This window comes from Equus caballus, chromosome 13 (genome assembly GCF_041296265.1).
Source record: "Equus caballus isolate H_3958 breed thoroughbred chromosome 13, TB-T2T, whole genome shotgun sequence".
NCBI lineage: Eukaryota > Metazoa > Chordata > Mammalia > Perissodactyla > Equidae > Equus > Equus caballus.
The window spans coordinates 37,317,733-37,342,108 of record NC_091696.1 but is presented as its reverse complement, the minus strand read 5'-3'; the positions used below and the strand labels follow the sequence as shown (position 1 = coordinate 37,342,108).

Genomic DNA, 24,376 nt, shown 5'->3' with positions numbered 1-24,376 from the left:
CATCTTCCTTTAGGTCTGTTAATAGTTGCTTTATGAATCTTGGTGCTCCTGTGTTGGGTGCATAGATATTTATAAGCGTTATTTCTTCTTGATGAAGTGTCCCTTTGATCATTATATATTGTCCCTCTGTGTCTCTCTTTACCTGTCTTATTTTGAAATCCACTTGGTCTGATATGAGAATTGCAACACCTGCCTTTTTTTCCTTGCTGTTTGCTTGAAGTATTGTCCTCCACCCCTTCACCCTGAGTCTGTGTTCGTCCTTGAGGCTGAGATGTGTTTCCTGGAGGCAACAAATTGTTGGATTGTGTTCTCTAATCCATTTTGCCACTCTGTGTCTTTTTATTGGAGAGTTCAATCCGTTCACATTGAGAGTGATTATTGATGCATGTGGACTTAATGCTGTTAATCTGTCGCTCATTATCTTGTTTTCCTGCATTTCTTTTCCTGTGTGGTTTATCCTACCCATTTAACACTGCAATTTCTTATGCTGGGTTTCTTAGATTTTTCCTTATTTATGATTTGTGACTCTGTTCTGTACTTTATTTAAGTGTCTACCTTGAAGTTTGTATTTAGAATCTCGTGTATAATATAGTCTGTTCTCTGGTGGTGTCTTACCTACTTGACCAATACTAATTTAGACCCTTTGCTCTTCCCCTCCTAAATAATTATTTTCATTTTTTTATTCCAACTCGTCTTATGCATTTGTAGTTAGAGTGCTAAGATCGCCCTTGTTTTGGTAATTTCCTTACCTTTACCCTAATGCTATAATTGAATATTTGCTATCCTGTTCTGGTTCTATCCATCAGTCTCCCTAGTCTGTGGATTGTGTCCCCTTTCTCCCTTTTTTCTTTTTTCAAGTATGAGAGCCTTCTTGAGGATTTCTTGTAATGGAGGGCTTTTAGTTACAAATTCCCTTAACTTTTGTTTGTCTGGAAAAGATTTAATTTCTCCCTCATATCTGAAGGAAATTCTTGCTGGATAGAGTATTCTTGGCTGAAGGTTTTTATCCTTTAAAGCTTTGAATATATCACTCCATTCCCTCCTAGCTTGTAGGGTTTCTGTAGAGAAATCCACTGATGGTCTGATAGGGGCTCCTTTATAGGTTATTCTCTTTTTTTTCCCTTACTTCCCTGAGTATTCTCTCCTTATCATTCCTATTTGCCAACTTTACTTCCATGTGCCTTGGGATATCTCTTTTTACATTGACAAATCTAGGAGATCTAAAACCCTCCTCTACACACATTTCTCCATTGATCCCTAGATTTGGGAAGTTCTCTTCAATAATTTCGTTAAGCACACTTTCCGCTCCATTTTCCTTTTCCATATTCTCGGGAATTCCTATGATCCTTATGTTCTTACTCCTCATTGAATCCATTATCTCTCGGAGATTTTCCTCATTTTTTTAATTCTTAGTTCTCTTTCTTCCTCTGTCTGGCGCCATTCAGGCTGTCTGTCCTCGATTATGCTAATTTTCTCCTCTATGTTGACTACATGGGCATTCAGGGAATCCGTATTCTGTTTTATCTGGTCCATTGTGTTTTTCATCTCAATTCTGTTTGATTCTTCTTTATGATTTCAGTGTCTTTTGTGAAGTAACTCCAGAACTCGGCTTGTTTCTCTTTCTCTCTACCTCATTGAGTTTTTTGACTATAGGTGCTCTGAATTCATTATCACTTAGTTTACCTAATTCCAAGTCCTCAGGACTTAATTTGTGTTTTTATTGTTTTCCTTCTGGTCTGGGGCTTTTATAAATTGCTGGATGGTAGAGGAGCGTTTTTTTCCCATGGTGGTAGAATTCAGTTGCAGTTACAGCCTGTCGCCACTAGATGGGGGTCGAGAGCGGCGTGTTATGAGGTCTCCGCCTTGGGGCAAGATGGCTGCGCCCACTAGCTTCGCTGGGGCGGAGGGGCTGTAACTCACACGCGCCAGTCTGTGTTCAGATCAGTTCTGTTCTCTGGTCTCCCAAGGCCCTTAATTTATGGGGTCCCTGTGGACGGAAGCTTTCCCCCCGTCAGCAGGTCTCCACTGAATCAGCGGCAGGAGTCCTGGATGATGCCCCGGTCGCATGGCCCCTCCCCCGCTCCCTCCTGACCCACGCCACAGTGATTGCAGACTCTAGGGGAGGGAGCGATGTTCTCTCCTACCGTTCCAGTGCCTCCGAAGGTGTAAACCAAGGTTTATGATCTCTGCCTTCTTGGAATTGTAGGTCTCTAACGAGCTGGCATTATTTTTGTTCTCTGAAATTCAGTTCTTCCAATCTTTTGTTGTATTTTGGAGGGGAGAGAATCCCGGGTCAGCTCACCCCGCCATTTTGCTCTGCCCCCTCCTCTTCTGGATTTTTACGTTTTGTTTTCTCTTTGCATCTCAGTTTGTGTAATTTCAACTGTCTTGTGTTCAGGTCTCTGATTCTTTCCTCATCAAAGTCAAATCTACTGATGATCCTGTCAAAGGCATTCTTCATTTTTGTTAGCATGTTTTTTGTTTCTAGAAATTCCATTTGACTCCTTCTCAAGTTTTGATCTCTCTGATAGCATTACCTGTATGATCGTGCACGTGCAGAAAAGAGTTAACAAAGACGACCTGAGAGTACCTTTCTTAGATAGGCATGTTTGCAAGGTTGGCCCTTGGCTGGTATATGGGAACTTGGATGGTAAACTGTTCCCTACACTGATATAAAACAACCTCTAAATGATAAGGGTAGGCGACTGTGCCTAAACTGTTTGTACAAACAATATGATTTATGCTGGATATTTGCTGTCTAGGAGTTTGGAATTTTGGTACAGGCTATGCAAAGTGTTCTTATGTGACCAGCCTCGAGTCAAATCTTGGGTGCTAAGTTTCTAATGGACTTCTCTGAATAGAAACATCACAAACATGTTGCTGGACTTTCATTGCTGGGGCAAGCATGAACTCTGTGTAGACTCTTGTGGGGTTACTTGAGGAAGCCCACCGGTGAATTCCTCCAGGCTTTGCCTGTGTCATTTCCTCCTATGATGCAGCCATGTTTACTTACTATACTACTATAATAGGTCCCAGCTGTGAGTATAACTATATGCTGAGTCCCAAGAGTCCTTGTAGTGAATTTCAGAAAATAGGAGTGGTCTTGAGGATCCTGGACACATCTACCTTTCCCTTTAGAGCCTTTAAATTATTAATCATAGTAATTTTAAATTCTTTGATATTTCAAATATCTATGTCTTATCTGAGTCTGGTTCTGATGACTGACTTGCCTCTTTGGACTGTGTTTTTCTTAACTTTTAGTGTGCCTTATAATTTTCTGTTGAGACCCAGACATATTATCTAGAACAGTAGATATCAAGGTAAATAGGCCTAAAATGCGAGAATTCATGTTAATTTAGCCAGGAGTTGAGCTGTGTTTGAAGTTCACAGTTACTCTAGATACTAGAGACTTGAAATTCCTCTAGTAACCCCTTTTATGTCCCTCCTTGCCTTCAGGTTTTTCCTTTGTGCTGCTCCCTAGAGACAATTTGTCTCTGAAATTCTGCCAGCTTGGAAAATTGATAAGTGGCATCAGTATTCACTCTGTTCTGTACTTGCTGCCACTGGGATGTGACAAGTACCCACCAAGACTGAATATGTAGAAATAATCCAACTCTCCAAACAAAACATCTCCATAGGCCTAAAAACAATCTTTACAGAAAATAATTGGGATTACCTTCAATCCTTTTTCCCTTTCCCACACAACGGATCGCATGATGGAAAGTACAGTTGGAGAGAACATGAGTATGAACATCAAAGGGAAGAAATTACTAGTGATCCCAATTAATTCATCATGAGGATAAGCTGGGTATGGAAATCTCTGTACAAAGATGCTGATACCATCAAACAGCTTCTGTCTAGCTGTGCTCTCATGATACAGCATGATGGCCTTATCTAAGGCATGCTGCACAGCCAGGAACCCTTCTCTGAGGTACCCTGCATGATAAAACAAACATTGTCAAGTAAAACAGACTAAGGAACAGCTTAGACACACAAAGAGCAAGGCAATTCAAGTAAGTCACAGCTTGTCACCTAAATAAGCTAAATTTACAGTTGTATCAAGGCCAATTGAACATAATTACTCTGAGAACCTATCATAGTTTTGACATCGAAGTAAGGGATACTTCTTCAGCTGAATATGATGCACATCTTCCCCAAACTAAATATATTCAATGAAAGTGGTTGGCTTGCTAAATGCAATTTATGTCTACAAAGAGAATGTAGATTTAATTAAATACTGGAGAGATGAAGGCTTGGAAATGTAAAGAAAGAAATGAAGCTCAGAATGACAGATATATTCTGGTGAGTAATGCAGAATGGTCCCCAGGGAAAATTGCTTCACTGAAACCAAGACAATTATACAACTAGAAGGCAGCTTAGGGTTTAATTTGCTTTTCTTTTACTAATTTTTTAAGGTTGGAACTCAGATAATTAACTTTAGGTTTTTCCGTTTTTCTAATATGAACATTCAAAACTATAAAGTTCTTTCTAAGCATTGCTTTGGCTGTATCCGCCAAATTTTTCTCCCAAATCTTAACATGTCATATTTTTTCATTATTCAGTTTAAAATGTTTTCTCATTTATGTATGACTTCTTCTTTGACTCATGGATCATTTAGAAATGTGTTGTTTAATGTCCAAATATTTGCAATTTTTCTAATTATCTTATTGTTCTTTAATTTAATTCCATTGTCATTAGAGAACATACTCTATATGATTTCAGTCTTTTTAATTTCAATGAGATTTGTTTTATAACCCAGCCTAAGAATTACCTGGTGAAAATACCATGTGCATTTAAAAAAAAAAAAACATGTATTCTACCACTGTTGAGAATTTATTCTACAAATGTCAATCAGTTCAGGGATATTGAAAATGTTATTTGTATCACCTGCTTCTTTATAATTTTTTTGTTTACATGTTCTATTACTTGCTGAAAGAAAGATATCTATGATTGTGGAATTGCCCAATTCTCCCTTTAATTCTGTCATTTTTGCTTCACGTATTTTGAAGCTCTGTTATTAGATGCATACACATTTATAATTGTTATATCCTCCTGACCAATTGGACCTCTGTCTTGAAATCTATTTTATCTGATATACATAAATCTGCTTCAGCCCCTTTATGGTTATTGTCTTTAACCAAATTTAGGGCTCTTCTAGCCATTTTTCTCTTCACTTTTTTTCCTGCCCTCTTCTCACTTATCTCTCAAGGACTCTGATTACAGATATGTTAGAACTTTCAGTATCTTCCCACATTTCATTGAAACTCTATTTTTAATTTTTTTGTTTTTGTTTTTCTGATTGAATACACTTTATTATTCCGAGTTCACTTACTCTTTCTCCTGTCATCTTCATTTGGCTATTAAATCTGTCCTGTATTTTCCAATTCTAGACTTTGTGTTTTATTCCTTTTTTATTGTTTCTATAGTTCTCTGCTAAGATTTCTTATCATTTCTTTCATTGGGCACTTATTTTCTTTTATTTCAATGAAAATAGAGCCACCTTAAAAGTCTTTGTCTGCTAGTTCCATTATCTGGGTTCTCCTGGAGTCTATCTCAGTTGATATTAAGGCACAGTAGACAAAATCATTGTAATAGTAATATTATTGGTTTAAGAATAGACAGACTACTAGGAAAAAAAGAACTTGAGGACAGATTATTGTAAACAGTTTTTTGGAAAAGTTTTTCTCTATTTGGAGAAAAATAATAGTGAATCTCTAACCAAAGCCACATACAAAACTCCTCATGGATTAACAACGAAATTGTAGGAGAAAAAAACATAAAAGAAAAATAGGAGAATATTTTTGAACTTAGCAGTAGGAATGGACTTCTTAAACGAAACCCCAGAAGAACAGACTACATGGGAAAAAATGAATTACATCAAATTAAAGATTTCTGTTCAATAAAGAACAACACGGATCAAATCAGAAATTGGAAAAAGAAACTTTTAACATTTGGAACCAGCAATATATCTAGAATGTATATGGAACTGAATATTTATACTGAACTATACCTGAATACTTATAAATCTTTAAATAAAGTTTGTGTTACATTATTTGAAACTCTGTGTTCTGTGGAGGGATTGCTGTTTTTAAGTTTTAAAATATCAAAAAGATTCTTTTATGGTGATATAGCTGAAATATTAAGCACAGCTTCCCATTCCTCCGTTGATTCATGCAATAGATCTTAATTTTCTACTCACTTCCCTGCCAATCCTTCTTAGACTTTGTACCCTTGTCTCCATTTGTTTACTCCTCCTTAATTTGAATGTTATCTAGCGTTCACTTCTTCATCATCCTTTGTCTGTCTAAAATTTCCCTCAAAATAGTGTGGTATTAAGGAAACCTAAGGGTATACTTCCTGTTCTCAAGTAATATGCACTCGGAGATAAGAAGTGAAATGTCAAAATACAATCCCAACATCTGAGAGAAAAAAAGTCATTCTCTGAAATATCTTGATCAATTAAATAAATTATTATACAAATTGTGAAACGTAGGTCACAGGCTTATTCAGCAACAATATAAAACAAAAATTTTGTGTACAGAAAACAAACAAAAACCAAAGATAAACTATGAGTGTCACCACTTGGTAAGATGCAATCACTATGATACCATGTCATTTCTATCCATGCTAAACATTGCTATGCCTCTGTCTCTCATAATTTCCAGGAGAAATTTCATATTCCTTCACTTTACACACTATGTCTTTAATGACCTATTTGCCCCCTAGCCTCATCTGTAACAGCCTCCCACATGCACCCTCTATTCTAACTACGAAAACAAACAAAAGGCTATGTAGTTCCCTAAATGTGGCGTCCTGTCCTGAATGTGTTCATAATTTTACTTCCACTGCCTAGAATAATCCCCACCTATCTCTAGCTAATTCATACAGATACCTGTAGATCCAGCTTAAATTCTTTCTTCCTCAACAGACTTTGTAAATATTATTTTTAATGATTGTCTAATAGGTACATCGATTTTCTTATTTCTAATACTGTTTCCAATATTTGTTGCTAATGTTAGAATGTGCATAGCTCTTTTCTTCTATTGAATATTTGCTAAAGATAAAATCTCAAGATGGTAAACCCAAATTCCATATTAAGGGTTTTTTACATAAGATCACATACAAAATAAAAATTTGAATTAAAAATCACCATCACAATTTAACAACTTTTAGATCAAATCAATAGAATTATATATAGACATGAATAGGAAAGCAATGCCAACATATGAACATGTATGTATTTGGAAAGCAGAACATTAAACTACAACTACATGAAGATAAATATATTGATATAAGAATTGAAAAAGGATAAAGCATGGTATATATAATATATATTATATATATTTATATATATTATTGCATATACATATATCAGGTTTACCACACGTATACAATTAAAAAATAGTTTTGGTAGACTATAAGTTTAATTTAAAAAATTACCACAGCAAGTTAAAAATGAACATATTATACATATAATTGTATATGTATATATATGCATATATATACGATAACCATATATATACATATATTAGTCTGCAACTGTGATAATTAAGTATGCTTGAGGATCTGCTCACCAGGACTTCCTCCATCCTGATAATCTACATTCCTGGGTCCTACAGAAGGACGACTAGGAAAGAGTAAGGATGTTCTCCAGCCTACCCTGTCTGGCCACCAGACAGTCCTCTGTATCCTAACGAAACGCAGGTGATATTTTACCTAGAAGGAGCAACAGGAAACAAACTATGTTTAAAACCCAACAAAACTGAAAAGCAAATATTAGAAATAAAGGAAAGTTAAGTCCAGATGGGAAACCAAGTGATTTGAAAGATGAGACTCATCTGATGTCAAAGTGATTCTGAATGCCTGGAAATGACTGACTCCAAGCACACATATATGCTCCAATCATATCTACATTTGAAGTCCTCTAAAAATGTAGGCATTTCACAAAAATGAGATTTACACATGGCTGATAAATATATGAAAAGCTTCTCAATGTCACACAATGAAATAAAAGGAAATTAAAACTACAGAGATATATTTCTTACCTATCACACTGGAAAAATCAAAAGTTTAACAACATACTCTCTTGGCAAGGCTGTAGACAAACAGGCACTTTAATACATTGCTTGTGGGATACAAAATGGCATGACTGTAATAGGGAATCTGGCAATGTTTTACAAAATTACATATGCATTTATTGATTGATTCAGCAACTCTACTTTCAGGAACAAACTTGGAATATACACCTCCAGCAATATGAAGAAAACATATGCACAAGCTCGTTGTAGTATTATCTGTGGTGGCTATATATTGGAACTAACCTAAGTGCTCATACACAGGAGATTGCATAGACCATGATAGATCTACACAATAGAGCCATGTATCTGTTCAATGTATAGTTAGAAAACGGAAATCATACTAGATAACTGAAAGGGTAAGAGAATTTTAAGTTATCAGCAGGAAGAAGCCACCAGCCCTAGGACTAAGGGAACAAAAACAAGAGTTTGGAATTAATAAAAACTATAATCGTAGAGGAGACATCCTGTGAGGCTGAAAACCAAACCTCTGAGGAGGGGGCACAAGTCAGCTAGAGCACTGTCTCAAAGCTTTAAAGAAGGATCCTTTGAGACTGGGACTTAGTCTGAGAAGCAGCTCCACTTGCCTAGTGCTGGTTATCTTTGAGAGAATGTGAAAAGGCTGATTTTGAAAAGTGTTGAACTATCTGCAAACTGAATTTGGCTGCTGCTATGGGAAGAAAGTGCTACCGCCAAAACAGAGAAGTGCTGCTGGGACGTCATTCACAGGAGCTACAAGCAGACAGAAAGCCAAGAGGAAAGCTCAAAGTCCTTCTTCTCACCCCAGTCTTGCCTCTAGTCCGCCTCTAGTGCCCTTTATTAGCAGAGTATCATGTAAAGCTGGCTGAAAAAGCAGAAATACAGCTACAGCATTAAAGAGAAGAATACAGAAGAATAGATTTATGGTTCAGAAAGAAAGAGACCTAATGACAAGTATGCTACCTTTTGCATAAAAAAGGCAAAATGAGGTATACATATGTAATTTATACTATTTATATTATATATACAAATTTAAGTGTATGTATCTATATACATTTATATTTTTATAAATCTATATAATTTATATTTATCTATCAATACATTTAATCTTTAGATACACTGCAAAGGAAGTTGGCGACATTAGTACCCTTCCACCAAATACTTCAGCATTTACTAGAATTCAGTATTTCTTTATAGTTCTTATTTGAGGTAAAATTTACATACAACAAAATGCACAAATCTTAACTGTATACATTTACTTAACTGTACGTGAGTTTTGACAAATGCATACAGCTATGGTAACCCAAATCACTATCGAGATAAACATTACCCTGACTCTAGACAGTTCTTCCATGCCCTTTTCCAGTTGATCTCAACCACACTGCCTTGGAAATATAATTTTTCTGATTTCACCACAGATTAATTTTGTCTGTTAGATAATTTCACATAGATGGAATCATACAGTTTCGTATTCTTTTGTTTAAGGCTTCTTTTACCCAGCATGATCCCTTGAAATTCATTAAATTGCTTTTTCAATAGTTCTTTTTTGATGCTGAACAATATTCCATAGTATGAATATAACAGAGCCTATTAATTCTCTGGCTGATGGATACCTGGCTATTTCTAATTTTCTAATTTTTGGCTATCATGAATAAAGGTGCTAAAACAGTCTTTTTTTTTTTTTTTTTTTGAGGAAGATGAGGCCTGAGCTGACATCTGCTGCCAATCCTCCTGTTTTTGCTGAGGAAGACTGGCTCTGAGCTAACATTTGTGCCCATCTTCCTCCACGTTTTTTTTTTATATGTGGGACATCTGCCACAGCATGGCCTGACAAGTGGTGCATAGGTCCACACCTGGGATTCAAAGTGGCAAATCCCAGGCCACCCAAGCGGAATGTGCAAACTTAACCACTGCGCCACTGGGCTGGCCCCGCTAAAACAGTCTGGTACAAGGTGTAAAACAGTCTTGTACAACTCTTTTTGTGAAAATATGTTTTCCTTCTTTGGGGTAAATTTGTAGGAGTCCAGCTGATGGATTGTAGGGTGGATGTGTGTTTAGCTTTATTTGAACAAACAAAAATGGTGCACATTTTCCTAACCTGGTCATATCATTTTATATTTCCACTAACAGTGGCTTCACATACTTACCAACATTTCGTATTGTCAGACTATAATTTTAGCCTTTCTGGTGGGTGGTTAGTGGTATCTTAATGTGGTTTAAATTTGCATGTTCCTGATGTCTAATGATATTGCACACTTTTTCATGTCTTTATTGGATATTTGTATATCTCCTTTGAACAAGTGTCTATTTAAACCTTTTAGTCATCTTTGAAATTGGGCTGCTTGTTTTTTTATTACTGAGTTGCAGGACTTTTAAAAATATCTTGGATACAGTACATTGTCAGATATATGCTTTACAAATAAGTTCTCCAACATTGTGTCTTGATAACTCATTTTGTTAAGTGTATTTTAAAAAATTAAATTTAGTAAGACAATTGTAGATTTACATGCAGTTGTAAGAGATAATAAATGAATTGTGTGTAGTCTTTACTTTTCTCCAATGGTAACATTTCATAAAATTATAATATCACAACCAGGATACTGACATTAGTACAAATCACTAATCTTATTCAGAGTCCCCCAATTTTACTTGTACTCATATGTGTGTATGTGTTAAGTTCTGTACAATTTTATCACATGTGAAAGTTCTTGTGCCCCCCACCACAGCCAAGATACCAAACAGTTCCATCAACTCTTTTTTCCAATAGCTATCCTCTGACAACCAAGAATACGTCCTCCATTTCTAAAATTTTGTAATTTGAAAAATGTTATTTAAATGGAATCATACAGTATTAATTTGGGAGGATTAGCTTTTTTTCCACCCAGCATAATTCCCTGGAGATTCATCTAAATAGTTGTGTGTGCCTATTTATCTTTTTTATTGTGGTAAAATACAAATAACATAAAATTTACCATCTTAAGCATTTTTAGGTTTACAGTTCAGTGGTTTCAAGTACATTCACATTGTTGTGCAATCATTAACTACCATCCATCTCCATACTTCTTTTCATCTTGTAAAACTGAAACTCTATACCTATTAAACAATAATTACTCATTCTCTCCTCCCCCCAGCTCTTGGAAACCACCATTATACTTTCTGTCTCTGTAATTTTGACCACTGTAAGTACTTCATTTAAGTGGAATCATACAGTATTCGTCTTTTTGTGACTGATTTATTGCACTTAGAATGATGTCTTCAAGGATCATTCATGTTGTAGCATGTACCAGAATTTCCTTCCTTTTTAAGGCTGAATATTCTATTGTATATTATATACCACATTTTGCTTATCAATTCATTCATCAATGGAGTCTCGGGTTGCTTGCACAATGTAGCAATTGTGAATAATGTTGCTATGAACACGGGTGTACAAAGATCTCTTCGAGACCTTGTTTTCAATTCTTTTGGGTACATACCCAGATGTGGAATTGCCAGGTCATGTGGTACTTTTATTTTTAATTTCTGAGGCCCTCCATACTGTTTCCACAGCAGCTGTACCATTTTACCACCAACAGTACACAAGAGTTCCAATTTCCCCACATCTTCACCAACACTTGTTTTGTCTTTTTGTGGTAGTAGCCATCCTAATGGGTGTGAGGTGGTATCTCATTGTAATTTTCATTTACATTTCCCTAATGATTAGTCATGTTGAGCATTTGATCATGTGCCTATTGGCCATTCATAATACATATCTTCTTTGGAGAAATGTCTATTCAATTCCTTTGCCCATTTTTTGAGTTGTTTTTTTGTTGTTGACTTTTAGGAGTTCTCTAAATATTCTGAATATCAAACCCTTATCAGATATATGACTGGAAAATATTTTCTCCCTTTCTGTGGGTTGCCCTTTTGGTCTGTGGATAGTGTCCTTTGATGCACAAAAGTTTTTAATTTTCATGAAGTTCAATTTGACCATTTTTTCTTTTCTTACCTGTGTCTTTGCTGTCTTATTGAAAAAATCTTTGCCAAATTTGATATTGTGAGCTTTTGTCCTATGTTTTTTTCTAAGGGTTTTGTAGTTTTAGAACTTACATTTAGGTCTTTGATCCATTTTCGTTTAAGATTTTATTTTTTCCTTTTTCTCCCCAAAGCCCCCCGGTACATAGTTGTATCTTCTTCATTGTGGGTCCTTCTAGTTGTGGTATGTGGGACGCTGCCTCAGCGTGGTTTGATGAGCAGTGCCATGTCCATGCCCAGAATTTGAACCAACGAAACACTGGGCCACCTGCAGTGGAGCGTGCAAACTTAACCACTCGGCCACGGGGCCAGCCCCTCTTTGATCCATTTTGAGCCTACTTTTACATATTTGGTTAGTAAGGGTTCAAATTTATTCTTTTGCATGTGTATATCCAATTTTTCCCAGCTCCATTTGTTGAGAAGACTGTCCTTTCCACAGTGAATGGTCGTGGCACCCTGTCAAAAATCATTTGTTGATACATGTGAGTTTTCATTTCTGGTCTCTCTATTCTATTCCATTGGTCACTATATCTGTCTTTATGTCTATACTACATTGTTTTGATTACTGTAGCTTTGTAGTAAATTTTGAAATCAGGAAGTGTGAGTCCTCCAGTTTTGTTATTTTCCAAGATTGTTTCGGCTATTCAGGGTCCCTTGAGATGCCACATCAATTTTAGGATGGGGTTTTCTATTTCTGCCAAAAAAAGGTCATTGGGAATTTGATAGAGATTGCACTGAATCTGTAGATTGCTTCATTATTACTGACATTTTAACAATATTAATTGTTAAGTGTCCATGAACATGGGATGTGTTTCCATTTATTTATATTTTCTTTCATTTCTTTCAGCAATGTTTTGTGGTTTTCATTGTCCGAGTCTTTTACCTCCTTGGTTAACTTAATTCTTAAGTATTTTATTCTTTTTGATGCTATTGTAAATGGAGTTGTTTTTGTTATTTTCTTTTCAGATTATTCATTGTTTGTGTGTAGAAATGCAACTGATTTTTGAGTGCTGATTTTGTATCCTGCTACTTTGCTGAATTCATTTATAGCTCTACCAGCTTTTTGTGTGTGTGTGGAACCTCTAGGGTTTTCCACATATAAAATCATATCTGTGAACAGAGGTAATTTTACTTCTTCCTTTCTCATTTGGATGTCTTATATTTCTTTTTCTTGACTAATTTCTGGCTAGCACTTCCAGTACTATGTTGAATAGAAATGGGGAAAGCAAGCATCCTTGCCTTGTTCCTGTTCTTAGAGGAAAAGATTTCAGTCTTTCACCACTGAGTATAATGTTTGCTGTGGGTGTTTCATATACGGCTTTCATTACGTTGATAGTTTCTTTCTGTCCCTATTTTATTGAGTGTTTTAATCATGAAAGTTTGCAGAATTTTTTCAAATGCTTTTTCTGCATCAATTGAGATGATCATGTGTCTTTTTTCCCCCCTTCATTTTGCTGATGTGGTGTTTAAAACTGGTCAATTTTGATGTTGAACCATCCTTGCATTCCAGGAATAAATCCCACGTAGTCATAGTGAATAATCTGTTTAATATGCTGCTGAAGTCTGTGTTCTAATTTTTTTTGATGATTTTTGCATCAATGTTCGTAAGAGATAGTGGTCTGTAGTTTTCTTTCTTCTAGTGTTTTTGGCTTTGGGATCAGGGTTGTGCTAGCCTCATAGAAAGAGTTAATAAGCATTCCCTTTTCATTATTTTCTTCGGAAAAGTTTGAGAAGGATTGGTATTAGTTCTTGTTTGAATGTTTGGTAGAATTCACCAATAAGCTGTCAGGTCCAGGGCTTTTCTTTGTTGTAAGATTTTTGATAACTGATTCAACCTCCTTACTAATTATAGGTACTTAGATTTTCTATTTCTTCATGACTTAGTCTTAGTAGGTTTTATATTTCTAGGAATTTGTTCATTTTATCTAGGTTATCCATTCTTTGGGCATACAATTGTCCATAGTACTTTCTTATAATCCTTTTTATTTCTGTGGAGTTGGCAGCAATGCCCCCACTTTCATTTCTGGCTTTAGTAATTTGAGTTTCTTTTTTCTTAGTCCATCTAGCTAAAGGTTTGTCAACTTTGTTGATCTTCCCAAAGAATCAACTTCTGGTTTCATTGATTTTCTCTACTGTTTTTCTATTCTCTATTTCATTTATCTCTGCTCTAATCTTTCTTTCTTTCTACTGGCTTTGGGTTTAGTTTGTTCTATGTCTAATTATTTAAGTTGTAAAGTTAAGTTGTTTATTAGCGATCTTTAATGTTTTTAATGTAAGCGTTTACAGCCATAAATTTCTCCCTTAGCTTTAATCTTGCTGCACCACATAAATTTTGGTATATTGTGTTTTCATTTTCATTCATCTTCAAACAATTTCCCTTGTGATTTCTCCTTTGATCCATTTGTTGCTTAAAAGTGTCCTGTTTAATTCCCACAAATTTTCAATTTTACATTTGCTATTGATTTATAACATCATCCTTTTGTGGTCAGAGAAGATAGTATCTATCTTTTTCATCTATTGAGACTTAATTTGTGGCCTAGTATATGGTCTATCCTGAAAAATGTCATGCGTGCACTTGAGAAGAATGTGTATGCTGTTGTTGGGCAGAGTGTTTTGTATGTCTGTTAGATCTGGGTGGTTTATTGTGTTGTTTACATCCTCTATTTCCTTACTTATAGTCTGTCTAGTTGTTCTATTCATTATTGTGTTTGGAGTGAACTCACAATTTTGTTGTAGAACTGTAGAATTATTGTAGAACTATCAATTTTCCTTTACATTCTGTCAGTTTTTGCTTCATATATTTTGATGGTCTGTCATGAGGCGCACAAATGTTTATAATTGTTAGATCCTTTTGATGTATTGAAACTTTTATTAATATATAATTTCCTTCTATGTCTCTTGTAATCTTTTTGACTTCAAGTCTATTTTGTCTGATATTAGTATAGCCACCCTTGCTCACTTTGGTTACTTTTAGCATGGGATATCTTTTTCCATACTTTCAATTTCAACCTTTTTGTGTCTTTGGATATAAAGTGAGTCTCTTGTAGATGGCATATAGTTGGATCATGTATTTTTATCCAGTCTGCCAATCTCTGTTTTTTGATTGGAGAATTTAATCTATTTACACTTAAATTACTGATAAGGAGGGACTTATTTCTGTTGTTGTACTATTTATTTTCTACATGCCCTACAACTTTTTTGTCTCTCATTTCCTGCATTACTGTCTTCTTTTGTGTTTAGTTTGATTTTTTGCAGAGAAATGTTTAAATTCATTTCCTTTTGTGTATATTCTATAGTTATTTTCTTTGTGGTTACCATGAGGATTACATAAAATATCTTATAACAATGTAACCTCCTCCTTCTTTGTATATTCTGGATGTTAAACCCTCAGCAGTTATATGATTTGCAAATATTTTCTCCCATTCTATGAATTGTCTTTTCACTCTCTTGATAGTTTCCTTTCATGCACAAAGGTTTTAATTTTGATAAAGTCCAATTTATATGTTTTTTTCTCTTTTTAGTCATGCTTTGGTGTCATATCTAAGAATTCATTGCCACATCAAGGTTATAAATATTTACTCATATGTCCTCTTCTAAGAGTTTCATGATTTTAACTCCTATATCTGGATTATTAGTCAATTTTGAGTTATTTTTTGTATATGGTATGAGATAGGGGTATACTCTCATTCTTTTGCATGTGGGAATTCAGTTATATTAGCAGCATTTGTTGAAGAGACTGTTCTTTCCCATTGAACGGACTTTGCACCACTTTCAAAAATCAATTGGCCACAAGAATATGAGTTTATTTCTGGACTTTCAATTTTACTCCATTGGTCTGTTACTATTCTTATACCAGTGCCACACTGTTTTGATTAGTTTGATTTGCTTGAGTAGTGTTATAGTAAGTTTGCAACTGAATCCTCTGTTCTTTTTCAAGATTGTTTTGGCTATTTGGGCCTCTTGCAATTCTATATGAATTTGAAGATTAGCTTTTCTCTTTTCACAAAAAAGGTTGCAATTTTGATAGGGATTGTGATGAATCTGTAGGTAGCTATGGGGAGTACTGATATCTTAACAATATTAAGTCTTCCTACCCATGAACTTGGGCTGTCTTTCCATTTATTTGGGTCTTCTTTAATTTCTTTCAGCTATGTTTTGTAGTTTTCAGTGCACAATCTTTGCACTCCTTGACTCCATGTATTCCTCTGTATTATATCCTCTGCTCTGCCTACTCTACTATTTAGCCCTCCAACTAGTTTTTTATGTTATTGCATTTTAAGTTTATAATTTTTATTTTTTTTTAAGATTTTATTTTTTTCCCTTTTCTCCCCAAAGCCCCCCGGTACATAGTTGTATATTCTTCGTTGTGGGTCCCTCCAGTTGTGGCATGTGGGACGCTGCCTCAGCGTGGTTTGATGAGCAGTGCCATGTCTGTGCCCAGGATTCGAACCAACGAAACACTGGGCCGCCTGCAGCGGAGCGCGCGAACCTAACCACTCGGCCACGGGGCCAGCCCCCTAAGTTTATAATTTTTTGCTCATAACTTCTATTTCTTTGCTAAGATTTTCTATTTTTTTAATTTATTCCAAGATCATTTTAATTTGTTGTTGAAAGTTTTTATGATGGCCGCTTTAAAATCTTTGTCAGATAATTCCAACCTCTAATTAATCTCAGTGTTCACGTCAGTTGATTGTCTTTACTCATTTAAATTGTGGTTTTCTTGGTTCTTGGTGTGACAGATGATTTTCTATTTTATCCTGTTCACTTTGTCTATTATGTTAGGAGACTCTAGATCCTACTTAAATCTTTTATTACATCAGGCAGTCAGTCTTTTTCAGTTCAGCATCCAGATACTGGTCTACTTTTGCGAGCTGAGGTTTCAATGACAATTTAATTTTCAGAGCCTTATTAGAATTAATTTTGTCTTTTAGTTTATGTGGTGCCACTGGGGCTCCAACTGGTTCCTGGTGGTACTGCCTAAGGGGACAGAAAGGGTTTCCCTTCTGGGGGAAGAGGAGGCCCATGGGACAAAGAGCCTTCCCAGGCTGGACCTCTTCTGTTCTTCTTGCCAGTTTCACTTGTCTACCCTAGTGTTTCCCGGTGAGACAGAGGATTTTTAGGCCCAAAGGAAGGAAGAGGCTTTCCTGACTGGGCACTGATAGCAGGATCCTATCTGTATGGAACAGAGATTGCTTCTTGAGCTTGGGATTTCTTGTAGTGGGACAACCTACCACTGCTCCCTGGCTGCCCTTATGAATCTGGACACGAAAAGGGAGGGTCAAAGGCCTATAGGGTCAAAGAGGCTTCCTAGGCTTGGCCACTTGTGGCTGGGTCTCCCTTGATGGTTCTACTGGCCCATCAGTGTCTTGCCGTGAGGGGTGTCTCAGGCCTGTGAAGATGAAGACACTTCCTAGACTAGGCCACTTGTGGCTGAGTCCTTCTTGCTCCAGTGCCTCAGTATATATCAGCAGGGGAGGGGCATCTGAGACCTGGTGGGGAAGGACAGTATTTCTCCTGGTCAATAACTGTTGGCAGCACTCCCTATCATTCCTCATTGCTAGGGGTCTCAGAGTTGCCTGATGTCAGAAAGGCTTCCATTTGATCCTGGAGTAGAATGGAGCCTACATAGGCTGCCTTCTATTGCTAGGTTGGGAGTCAGAAAATGCTGGGTCTTGGTTGCTTTCTGTTGGGCAGGGTACATTAAGATGTGTGCCCCTGCATTGTTCCTCCAGGCCTGGGGTCTTAAACCAGTTTGCAGCCTTCTTGCCACCTTTCAGAGTTTTTCCTTGTTTGCCTCTGCATTATTTCCAGGGTTTATAGTTGTGCTAAGTGAGGAGGGGCAGGGAGAAATAGGTCCATACTATCTTGTCTAGACCAGAAGTCAACAGTGTCTTTTGATGAGAAGTTTCTAATTTTGATTAAACCTAATCTATTAATTTTTTCTTTTATGGTTATTGCTTTCTGTGACCTGAAAAACTTTTGCTATCCCCAAGTAAAGATGGTATTTGTCTATGTTTTATTCTAAAAGTGTTATAGTTTTAACTTTGACTTTTAAAACTATAATCCATTGTGAATTATTTTTTGTGTGTAGAATGAAGTAAGCTCAAGGTTTATTTTTTCCATATACAAATCCAATCATTACAGCACTATTTTTTTGAAAACATCTTCCTTTCCCTCAATCAGATTTCTTTGGTGCCTCTGTCAAAAATCAAATGATTATATTCAAGAAAGTTTATTTCTAGGCTTTCTATTCTGTTTTATAGATCTATTTGTTGATCATATTCCAGTAACACACTGTAATGATTATTGTTGCTTTACAATAAGTTTTGAAGTCAAGTGCTGTAAATCTTCCAACTTTGTTATTTTTTTACAAAATTATTTTGGATATTTTAAGACCTTTGCATTTGCATATACATCTAGACCTCATAAACAGGAAGTGACAAGTACTCTTAATGCCCAGGTAAGACACCTGCTTACCAGAGATTGAGAGATAAAGGCTATAAAGATTCAGGGCCTGGCTAATTGGTGAAATTTTTATGGGTCAATGTCTAGGGTATGCTAGGATATGCCCTCAAAGTAAACAATGATTTGCTGCACACTGTACTCCTAAACATTTAAAAGAGGCATTGCACTTGGTGGGTCTCTTTTTGGTGAGGCCTCTTTCTTTTGAATGTTGGAGGTGGCATATACCACACTTGAGACTAGTGGTCAGAACTATTCATCAAGTGAAAATTTTCAGTGGGGCCCAGAACAAGAAATAGGTCTAGAGTAGGAGTACAGGCACACAACATGCTTCAGGCAAGGGACCTATTTTATAGTGAAGGAGGTGCAACGATGGGCACCTGACCACTGGATCTACAGTTCTTATCATATTCTACATCACTCAGAAGCAGCATACCTGAGAGAAGAAATTGAAATGGTCTATTAAATTTCAGCTAAGGTGCTAGCTTTGGGACAACATTCTGCTAATCTGAGACACTGTTCTACAGGATGTAGTCTATGTAATTAACAATAATTAATAGATGGCTCTGTGTCCCCAGTAGCTAGAACATAAGGGTATGGGAACTAAGGCATGGAAGTAGATTGGCTTGTCTTATCACCACTCCCAGAGATGTGCTTGTGGAATTTATACTGCCCATCCCCATAACCTTAAATTCTGCTGCATTAAAGGCCTCGTTTCATGGGGCAGGAGGAACACTTCCAAGAGGGCACATAGTAAAGCTTCCATGAGACTTGTATGATTACCACCTGGGTAATACTGAGCTACTCACACTTGTGCACCAAAAAATAAATGAGTTATTATATGAAAGGGAGCAATTAACCATGATTAACATGAAGGGCTGCTATTGTACAATGAAAGCTGAGAGAGATATGTCTGAAACTTGGGGGTTTCACTGGGGTGCCTCTTGGTGCTTACTTTTCTACTGATAACAGTGAATATGCATTTGCAACAACCATGGCCTGACAACTGAGGACTCAAGAAGGGTACAGTTCACCTAAACAGGTAAGTAAGATATACCCTGTGAAGGGCTGGTCGAGAGTGACTAAAATCTAGAATGTGAATGTGTAAATATTTCCTTATATTAAAATTCTTCTGTTGAAATACCTACAGTAGTGTCTGTGTTCCCATATGGATTTTGACTAATAGAAATATACACAGATTATAATGAAAGGACAGAAAAAGAAGGTTGGGTGTGGGAGTTGAATGGAAGTTCACAGTCGCACCTCTATGGTAGAGACAATAATGTGACCTAAAGCCTAGAAGCAAAAAGTAATATTGTGCATTCAGGGAACTTGTAGCCATTAAGTATTGCTGGAGCATAAAGTGTGGTAAGGATGGCAGAGATGGGATTGGAGAGATATCCAGGCACCAGGAGACTGATAGCATATATCTTGTGAAAACACTCTGGACACGAGCCTGAGGTAATGGGAAGTCACTAAAGTCTTTTTATCAGGACAGTGACATGATTATATCTGAGATTTAGATGGGGATCATTGTGGCACTTGTGGATAAACCAAAGATCCTGTCAAGAAAGTCAGCTAAGATGGGGAAAAGCTGGTAGATATTAGAAGGTCTATGCTATATATGAACTCATCGACAGAGATCAAAATGTTTGTTTAGAAAACCATCAAAACAGACCAAACAGCATCTGTACATAAGATCCCCAGAACTCACTCATCTTAAATATTCTCACCACACACAAAAAATGGTAATTCTGTGAGGTGATGAATGTGTTAACTAACCTTATTGTGGTAAGCATTTTGCAATAAATACGTGTTTCAAATCGTCACATTGTGTGTCTTAAACTTATGCAATGTTATATGTCAACTGTATCTCAATAAAGCTGGAAAAAAACCAGCCCAAGTATTGGGTAAACAGTTCAGGGAATTTTGGTGTTAGGAATTGAGTTTGAATATTTGGGGACACAAGCACAGTTGGGCAGCAATGAAAATAAAACTTGAAATGGCACTGAAGATCCTTTGAGCCAATATACACTGTTGAGCCTAAATCTATATCAGCATATGGATAATTTTGACTTAGTAAATGGAAGGAAGTTGGCACAGAAGAATAGAGTTATGGAAGGATGGGACATACGAAAAGAACATGTACTATCCTACTAGTCGTTTTATTAATCTTGCCTTCTACTGACAAGCTTCTGTACTCTAAACACAGAATTTGGCTCCATATATTACAGACTGACTATTTACTTCCATCACGACCAGGATAGCATGTTTATAAGATCTGCTAAGGAGACACCAAGTTCAAAGCACTTTCTCTCTCCTTCCCGTGGGCTACGCTATAATCAGATTCTTTTTCAGTGCCTACAGATGTACTAATTTTGAATCAATGTGGTTGAGGTTTCTCTGAAGATTTATGAAAGGACTTAAATTCTGTGTTTCATTTAAAGAAGGAGGATTTTTCCACCCTTGGTCACCTGCTAGTGAAGATGCATCTGCTTTGAGGCTTATTTATTTCATCACGTTTTGTAGAACTAGAAGCACTGCTCGAGTAGTCAAAGTTTTCCATGAGTCTGAGGCCTTGTGTGTAGAAGATACAGTTCTGCCCTTATCAGCATAATGCAATAGTTAAGAGCACAGGCATTAAAGTTACTCAGATCTGGATTCATATTCTTGCTCTACTGTATACTAGTAGTTTGATCTTAGGAAAATTAGTTTCTTCACTCATAAAATAGGGTTAATACTATCAAATTCATTATAATGCTAGAAACTGGAAGTGCAATTACTGGAAAACTATTTAGAATACTCTAAATAAAACTTTCTCACCTGAAGTGGCAGAGGGTCACTGCTATTTTTGAAGTCATAGTCAAAAATAATGGCAGCCAGCACTTTACGAGATCCATAGTCATACTTAATGTATTTCTCAAACTCAGTTTCTGAAGAAAAGCCTTTAACTGTAAAGAGGCAAAATTTTTCACTTAAATAAAAATATTTGATAATCCCTCCTGAGAGGGGAGATACTACTTTACATGGACAAAAGCCTATCCAAATATTGTAAATTTAAAAACATTGTTTCTCAAATATTGGTATCATAGCTACTTAATGGATATTTGGGGTTCAAAGAAATTTTAGGTATTTTATAAAATTTTACTTCAACTTTAAATAATAATCATTATAAAACATATATAAAGAGAAGTCATTAGTCATCAGGGAAATGCAAATAAAAATCACAATAAGATACCACTTCATATCCACTGAGATAGCTAAAATCAAAATGGTAGATGATAACAAGTGATGGTGAGGATGTGGAAAAGTCGTAACCTTCATATACTGCTGATCAGAATGTAAAATGGTACAATAACTTTACATAAAAGTCTGGAAGTCCCTCAAAAAGTTAAACATAGAGTTACCATATGACCTATTCATTCCACTCCTAGGTATATACCCAAGAGAAATGAAAACATATGTCTATATAAAACTTATAGCCAAATATTCACAGTAGTATTATTTATGATAGCTAAAAGGTATAAACAACCTAAATGTCCATCAACTGAAGAAGGATATAGCAAATGAATGTAGTATATCCATACAATGTGATATTATTCAGCAATAAAAAGAAATGAAGTATTGATATATGCTACAACATGGATTAACTGTGAAAATATTATGCTAAGTAGAGAAGCCGGTCACAAAAGACCACAAACTGCATTTATATGACATTTATATAAAAGGTTTATAATAGGCAAATCTCTAGAGACAGAAAGTAGATTAGTGTTTTTATAATCCTGGGGAGGGGGGGGATGTGAAATAGTACGGTCATGGCTGAAGGTTACAGGATTTACTTTTGGTCATGAAACTGCTTTAAGATTGTGGCAATGGTTGCACAACTCTGTGAATCTACTAAAAGCCACTGAATTGTACACTTTAAATAGATATGTGCATTGTATCTCAAAAAAGCTATTTTAAAAGAAACAAGATAAATCATGAGGTGGAAATCACTTCAAACTGATCAAAAAAAAAAAAACCCACCTCATTTGATGGCTCAATAGCTGTAGAGAGATTACAGAGGAAGGAGTCAGTGAAGGTGGATCAGTAGAAATTACCTAATCTGAACAAGACAGAAAAAAAGAGACTGGAAAAAAGCTGAATAGAGCCTCAGTATGAAAGACAGTACAAAATGTCTAGCATTTGTGTCATTGTCCTAGGAGAGGAGAAAGAAGGCCATATTGAAAAACAGTTTTGAGAAATAATTGTTGAAAATTCCCCAAATGTGGTGAAAGACAAAAACTTACAGATTCAAAAGGCTCAGTGAACCCTAAACAGAATAAACCAAAGGAAATTTACACTCAGACACATCATAATCAAACTTTTGACAAATAAAGACTGAAAATATCTTGACAGCAGCCAGAGAGAAATGATACATTACCTATAGAGAAACAAGGATTCAAATGACTTCAGATTCTTTTCAGAAACCAAGGAGGTAGGAAGAAAGTGGCAAATATTTTTTAAATGTTGAAAGAAAAGACTGTCAACCCAGAATTTTATACCAAGTGAAAATAACCTTCAGTAACGAAGTTGAAATAAAGATATTCTCAGATGAAGGGGAAAAAAAAAAGAATTCACTGCTAGTAGACTTGCTGTAAAATATTGTTAAAGGAAGTTCTTCAGGAAGAAGGAAAATGATATCAGAAGAAAACATAGAACTTCAAGAATGAAGGAAGAGCAACGGCTATGGTAAATGTCTGGGCAAATAGTTTTCTTAAGTTCTTTAAAGTATGTGTGTGAATTATAACATTTTTCTGGTGAAGTTTTCAACTTATGTAAATATGATAACTGCAACATAAAGAGGGAAATATAAAGAGACCTACATACTGGTAAACATTTGACATTACATAAAGTATAAAATATTAGTTCTAAGTAGACTGTGAAAAATTAAGTATGCATATTTTAACTCTAAGAGCAAACACTAATAATATATAAATCCATCTCATCCCTTTTTTTTCTTTCATGATGATGCTTTTGATGTCAGGTCTCAGAATTCTTCAACTAACTAAGTTACAAAGATTTTCTCCTGTGTCCTTTCCTAAATGTTTTATCATTTTACTTTTAGAACCGTGACCACTCTGATGTAACTTTTGCATAAGGTGTGAAGTTTCATTGTTTTAGCTATTGATGTCCAATTGTTCAGTACCATTCATTGACAGATTATCCTTCCACTGAATTCTTTTGCACTATTGTAAAAAATATTCTGGCATATTTGTGTGGGTCTACCTCTGGGTTCTCAGTTGTCTTTCACTGATCTGTGTGTCTATCCCTCCACCAATTCTTCACTGTCTTTGTAACTATAGTTATATTGTAAGTCTTAAAATTGGGAAGTGTGATTCCAAAAAGAGTATATTCTTTTTTTCTACATTGTTTTAGCTCCATCAGAAAACAATTTAATAAAAAATTTTCAGAAAGCCTTAATTTCTAACCTTTTATACTGATGTTTAGATTCCTCTTCACATTCTCAGTGATCTCTTTAATCACATCAATATCAGAAGGCACGTAAATCAATTCCCACTGTTCAGGATTTTTGAGAAAATAAGGCAGAGTACTGATGGGATGAGAAGTAAAATTGAAAGGTCCAACAACTTTTATAGTTTCAAGTAGACGGAATAGCAAAAGCATCACTGGAAATACCAATGCTGTTAAGACTTCCATTATTAAATTAATAAACTGCCTCCTCTAGAAGAGGAACAAAAAATAGTGGTAGTTAACTTAAGAGAACATATTCAATGCACATGGATAGTTTTACTATATTAAGTTTCTGCCAGTTTCACTCTGGAACAGCCAGTTGTTTCTGGGACTGT

The 24,376-nt window shown here is 35.8% G+C and overlaps 1 protein-coding gene across 23 annotated transcripts in view; it reads right to left on the bottom strand.

Moving 5' to 3' along the window:
- Window positions 1-24,376, bottom strand: part of ABCA16 (ATP binding cassette subfamily A member 16) — a 223,653-nt gene that overhangs the window by 176,999 nt on the left and 22,278 nt on the right. For 14 of the 23 annotated variants that reach the window (XM_023616175.2, XM_023616174.2, XM_023616178.2 and 11 more), the window contains exons 3-6: window positions 23,999-24,251; window positions 21,351-21,478; window positions 7,575-7,716; window positions 3,677-3,936 (exon numbers count right to left, since the gene is read on the bottom strand). The exons of 2 other annotated variants lie outside the window; for them this stretch is intronic. In XM_023616175.2, coding sequence (XP_023471943.2) covers window positions 3,677-3,936; window positions 7,575-7,716; window positions 21,351-21,478; window positions 23,999-24,251 — 783 coding nt within the window. The remainder of the gene's footprint in view (window positions 1-3,676; window positions 3,937-7,574; window positions 7,717-21,350; window positions 21,479-23,998; window positions 24,252-24,376) is intronic. 7 more of the 23 variants (XM_023616180.2, XM_070232196.1, XM_070232202.1 and 4 more) reach the window with 2 other exon arrangements.